Here is a 6,470-nt window from a genome sequence, read left to right on the forward strand (position 1 = left end):
ATAAGTTAGTATTGTATGGATGGGCCTTGAAAATAGTGTTGCCCAAATCGATCTTGATTATGCGGTTAGTCCAAAAATGCTAGAAAAAGACCAAGATTGCGCATAATTAAAGAGAAAATATACGAACAACACTAAGCCTGTGAGAATCTTGAGTCTTTCAGTCTCAATTACGAAGCAGATAGGCCTTTTTTATATTACAAGAAATTGATGCTTAAAAAAAATAAAAAAAAGCACAGTAGAAAAAAATTGTACATAGAATTTTGAAAAACGAAGAATGTAGACGTTATATATATGACTTTATGACTTAGTGTTGAAAGTATATAAAGTAATGATTATCAGGTCAGTTTACTGGAAAGGATTATTTATATAGTTCGAATATAATATATACATATATGTAATTGAACTGTATATATTATATAATGAAAATCTTATAGTCAATACAATATGGACATGGTAATCAGTCGGTGAAAAGTAAGAGAGTAGACTATCAAGCTACTACTTAAGAAATTTTTAATACATCAAATCAGTTCTCGCGTTGAAATAAAAAAAAATATCTGAAAAGCTGGGACTGACAAGCGGAAAAGAGGATAGAGCGTGGTGTTTCAGAAAAAGTATCAACGTATCAAAAATGAAGATACAACATTTAAATTTGGCAGTATCATGCTAATCTCAAAATTGAGAGATCTTAATAAAACCAATAAGGGAAAAAACAGTGCACCTATAACAAGGGCTGTCAAATTCTGTAAAAAGAGCATATGCGAAGTAATAGAACCTCATCAATACATTTACCTAGAGACTACTATAATCTTAAAACTGTGATTCCATACTTTTTTAAAACATCAAATGATTTAAAAAATTTTGGTGGGTCCGGTGCAGTAAGGACCTCTGTGAGTGACATTTTTACCATTTTAATTTCTACTAATTTGAAATTGTTGAAATACAAGTTTTGAACTTGTCAAAAAATGTGAATATTATATCTTAGACTTTCGAAAGTTTTATTAATTTAAATGAAACTAATTTTTCGGATATACTACGCGTGCTTTATTTCACATCTCGTCTGCCCGTGATCACGGTGGCTGAAAAGTAACCAAATCTATATTTTTTATAAATAACTTTTATAAATAAAATTTTATATAAATAACCAAATCTATATTATATCTTACTGTAGAAATGTTCCAGTTACTCAACATCTTTACATATAATTAGACAGTAAAAATCGAATGTTTGTACATTAAATATTAAAAAAAAAAAACTGATAAGAGGCAGTTAAAGAAGAGTCATAGTAACCAAAAAAACAATTTTTGTAATTTTTGTCTGTCTGTCTGTCTGGTACGTTATAACTTCAAAACTACTCAACGGATTTGAACGCGGTTTTCACAGTCGGATTACATATAATTGGGAGCATTGTTAAAACTTTGTTTCGTCAAAGTCGGTTAAGGGAAAAAGAAGTTATGGTCAATTAAAAATTTATTTCAAGCCCTGCTTCAAAACTTTTAAACACTACAACTTAATATTGATTGGTTATATATTATGTATTAGTTAATAGTTAATTAGTTATATTAGTTACTAAAAAATATGTTATAATAAATGGGAATATTATTATTAAAACTTATGAGAGGTAACAAAAATAACAAATAACGCAGTGCGCGCGGGCGCGGTTGAAGAGTTGAACACTGTACTCGATAGATGGCATTGATAAAATACGTCATCAACCTAGGTCGCGGTGTTATGATTCTCCGTTGTGTAATGAGTACCATGCGGTTCCAAAGTTCATTCAAAATGACAAAAACAAAAACAAACTCAAAAAGCGACTAAGACGCGGGCGGGAGCCGCGGGCAACAGCTAGTAAGGAATATGAAAGTATATACAGTACAGGTAAACCTATGAAATGTATAAATTTTCTAAACACAAGTAGACTTCCGTGGGGCAACTGGTAAAAGCATCGGCAGGGATCACTTGGGTCGTGGGTTCAAACCCCAGCCAGTAGGAGTTGATTTTTCAAATTTCTCATTTTTTTACATTCATATGAATTTGGTTCGTTAAATAGCAATAGGCTAATGGGTAATTGTGAGACTGCTCAGTCTAAGATCAAGACTAAGACTTAGAGTGCAACACCAAGACTGGCTAAGCCCTGTCTTGTTTTTTGTTTTGGGCAGCATTAGTTGCAAAGTACAAAAAAAAAAACCTTTAGCACGTGTTCAAAATAGCCTGAGCTCTTAGTGTTTTTAATTCTACTTGTTACACCTAAATAAAAAATCCTCAAATTTTTTCAATTTCACCAAAGCTAGATTCACAAATCTCAACACTATAAAAAAATAGTACATAATAATGTAAAAATACAATAAAAATCACGTTTTATTATGGATTGAGACTTTTAATAAATGTACTGTTCTTTTATTATAATACTAGACACTTTCAGTTAGAGATCTAGACTCAAAGTTGTTCGACAAAAAACAGTTCAATAAATCAAAGAGGAGGAGTTGTAAATGTTTGATTAAAATCTATTTTATTAACGTTCTTCGTTTATGGTGTTATAAACACAAAGAGGTATCAAACAGAGGAATTGAATTCATAAAAAAGTAGGTATTATAATGGCTTAGCGTTGAAAAAAACAAACATTAGTTTAATAAAATTATGTTATTCTTATCAATAAAATAAACATTTCCTACAAGAAATAGAAAGTTATAGCTTAGAACAGTGGTTCCCAACCTTTTCTTGACTAGCGACCACTTCGTATCCCTTTTTGTTCGCATGGGACCACGATGTTAAAGAAAAATAAAGTGAATGACTAATAAAATAAACTTTAATAAAAAACTCAATGTATTTCGTATCAACAAAAATATGTTATTAAAACATTAATACCATTGAAAATAGTTTTGAATACGTTCGCGGACCACTTTTTGACCACCGGTTGGGAACCACTGACCTAGTTAATACATATATAATTTTTTAACTATGAGACCTAAAATTGGAATCAGTTAAGTATTTTGTCACGTAAATTTTCCTCCACAAAGAAGCCCACTTTATGTTCAATTGATCAATAATATGTTTCGTCACACTACGTACTAGACTTTGACAATTTCTCACTCAAAGATCTTCACACAGTATAGTTATTCACGTGGGCTATTGAATGAATACCGCTCCGTAGGAAGTGTAACGATTTAAACTTTGGGTAAACATATTAGTATATGAAGATATCATTCATAATCGTAAGTTATTTTATTATTTATTAATAAGTATGTTTTTGTCTTAGACCCACAATGGTCCCTCTTTAAGTTTGGGAAAGCCATTGTCATCGGATAAAATCTGTTTTTGTAGATCACAATATAAATATAACATGTTTCGTGACGTAAACTAAGACAAGTTAGTATTCTTTTTTATTTATATACAGGCAAAAACTGTATTTGTCTATTATATAATATCAAAAATAAATAGAAAACAATTCAAAGCAATGTAAATTTTTGTGCCATCACATGGAAATCCTTGTTGAATATGGTATGATTGAGTATTGAGAACCAACGACACGAGATAACTGCGTTGGGATTGGTCTAACTATTACAAAATGGTTTTCTTTGAATATATATTTTAAAGTGTAAATACAAATATATTATTTATATATGTTAAAAAAGAAAAAAAATTACTGTTATGAACTATTATCTACTCATTTTATATATGTCAAAGTCTGTCTGTACCTATGGCGCGTAAATCTTTTTGTTGGTACCTACGTGTTAATTTGTTTTTGTCATTTTGACACGAGTTAACGGATTACTACGGATATATCATTTTATCATACATTTTCAAGCTTCATATAACAGAGTAAAAGCACAAGATAATGTTATTTGACAAAAAATATTTTACTTAAGTAAGATTCACTTAAATTTTAAATTAATAAAGTTTTAATGGGCATCTTGTTCATTTCGATATTATTTATTGGAATTGTGATAAATTAATATATCTATTTTACGTTTTCCGTTGAATACAGTTCCAGTAAATGAGATAATAAATGGCTGATTATAAGGATTTTTTTTGTATTATTTAATAGAGCAATAATAAGATTTTGACTTCCTTTATAGTATAATTTAAAGTTCACATATATATTTCGTACATTCTAACAAGACAGGGAACAATAACTATCCTTATTCGAGGTCTAATGTTAATAATTCATTAAGAGGTAATTTAGTGAAAATATTTTTCAACCAATATTTAATATTATAATCTCAAACGTGACTACCATTTCTTTGTAAATATAATATATATTCTACATCTGTCAGACTAAACCCACCATTTACCGTATATAGACTCCCAAAAAATTTACAGGCACATTTAAACTCGCTATGAATCATTTTCATTGAACTAACCCCTCCAACTTCGTATAATTTACAATCGGGTTTCAATACAAGAATCCTTCTCATTTTTTTTGGATTCCAAAGAGAAATCTTAACGACTCTTCGACTTTTCTTTTAAACAAGTCTGAACAAAAAACAGTCACGTCAGAAACATATTTTATTGCATTCATAGAATTTTCTTATCATAGACAAAGTCGAATACATTATGTTTGTTTAAGTAAATATTTAATCGATGCACGCTTTAATTAATATAACCTACATAATTACTTCTCTATCAATAATATTTGCGGATACTAATTGTACTTTATTATAATTTAGAAGCTTACATCAATATCGACTTTATATAGTAGGAAATAAGAATAAAATTATAAAGTATTATTAAAATACAACTTAGTGTTACAGATATTAAGATATTTTAAAGACTATGTAGGGCTTTGTAGTATATTTAAGACCTAGAACTATTCTTTATATATATTGAAATAAAGTTAAACATGCTTTTTATATATAGAGAGAAGTTTTTGCTCGAAATATATAGGAATATTTCATAATCTTTTGCTAGAGAAATATTATTTTGTAGGGTAGTTTGTAAACATTATATTTTCAAAATATGTAATCATTATTAATAAACAATTAAAGGACAAATGTAATACGTACTTCCCGATGCACGTACACTAGTTACGCACAGAAACACAAAAATCACACACCAATACATAATGTTAAATTTCATATCATGATTCAACTTGGCATTTCGCACGCCACTCATCGAATGACGAAAATCATGTAGCGCGGGTCGTTGAGGGGTCAAAGTAAACAGTTTTATCAATTACTTATCTAAAACAAGCACCAGTAGCGTTTACTTTTAATTCTTAATATTGTAAACCGCCCGAATAATGTTGGTGTTGTTTAGTTTGGTGTTTTTAATACGGTCGGGTTATGTCGGGATTGTATCGGTGGGGAGCATCAGCGGAAATAATGTATCATGTTGCGTTTATTGCAGATACAAATGTTTTGACATGTAGTTTTATTTAACTGTATGTCTAGAACTGATTTGATCGACTTATACTATGTACACGTACATACGTATAAGTAAGCTTTTACGTACATACATATCTTGATGTTGGTCATTATGTACGTTTCAATAATATATCTTGTTGAACACGTGATTACAATTTAGGTTAGAAAAAATACTAGTTTTCGAGTAAAACAGAATACAAAGCGAAATAGGTTAGATAATGAAAATGTATATAAAAGAGACAATTAATTTGCGAGATGCATTTCTTTTTTAATATCCCATTTTGCTTTTCATTCGAACAAAGGAACTCCTAATATTACTTAGAGATAAGGGCAACCCTTTAAAATGATACAAAAAAGGACCCTTTAAAAATAGTTATACAAGTATAAATTATGCAAAAATATGTATTATATTCTATTATTTAACTACATTTTTTCTACTAGAGTTGAATGCTGTGTTTTGACGATACTAGTACAAAATAAGACATTTCATAATCTTTCATTCTTAAATTGCACATTTTAGATATATCAGAGTTTTTTTCTATTTCATAATACTTAAGAGATCAGAGAAAACATTAACAGTATAGGTACCTTCAGTATGAGTTTTTCTCATGTACCAAAATACTATATGTTTGAAGTTTGAAACTGTTTTTGTAAATATAAGAAAGTACACAATACGCCAGCGTTTCATGAGAAAGAATTAACTAAAGCATATTGTTGATTTCGTCACAAGCGTTGAAGATTACATGGTATTATTAAATAGATTCAAAAATATTTTAATATCACATCATAAAGTACTAGTCAACAGTCAGAGATTCCATTGACTCTGATTTTTGAAAAATACAGTAACCTTAAATATTACTATCATAATTTATTTGTTGTTAATTATGTCGCAAATTGTTACCAAGAATTTGTTAATCTATCTAATTTTAAATGACGTATTAGTTTTCCCAGTGTCCTCTCGCAATGATAATGTTAATTTTATTAATAGATTCGTTAATAAATTTTTGTTATCTTCAGTTATGAACTCAATGAATGAATAGATAAGAATATTTTCTGTCACTTATAGTAAGGAAACAAGCGTTTTATTTGAGTGTTATATATTGATTGTGC

General features: G+C 29.1%; 1 protein-coding gene across 1 annotated transcript in view; it reads right to left on the reverse strand.

Annotated features, from left to right (window-relative positions):
* LOC116773397 (apolipophorins) overlaps nucleotides 1-5,151 on the reverse strand; it is a 43,317-nt gene extending 38,166 nt beyond the window's left edge. The window contains exon 1 of the mRNA XM_061528757.1: nucleotides 5,001-5,151. Within this exon, the coding sequence (XP_061384741.1) occupies nucleotides 5,001-5,109 (109 nt within the window). The 5' untranslated portion in view covers nucleotides 5,110-5,151. The remainder of the gene's footprint in view (nucleotides 1-5,000) is intronic.
* Nucleotides 5,152-6,470: the final 1,319 nt, after the last annotated feature.

Source organism: Danaus plexippus (genome assembly GCF_018135715.1).
Source record: "Danaus plexippus chromosome 22 unlocalized genomic scaffold, MEX_DaPlex mxdp_27, whole genome shotgun sequence".
Taxonomy (NCBI): Eukaryota; Metazoa; Arthropoda; class Insecta; order Lepidoptera; family Nymphalidae; genus Danaus; species Danaus plexippus.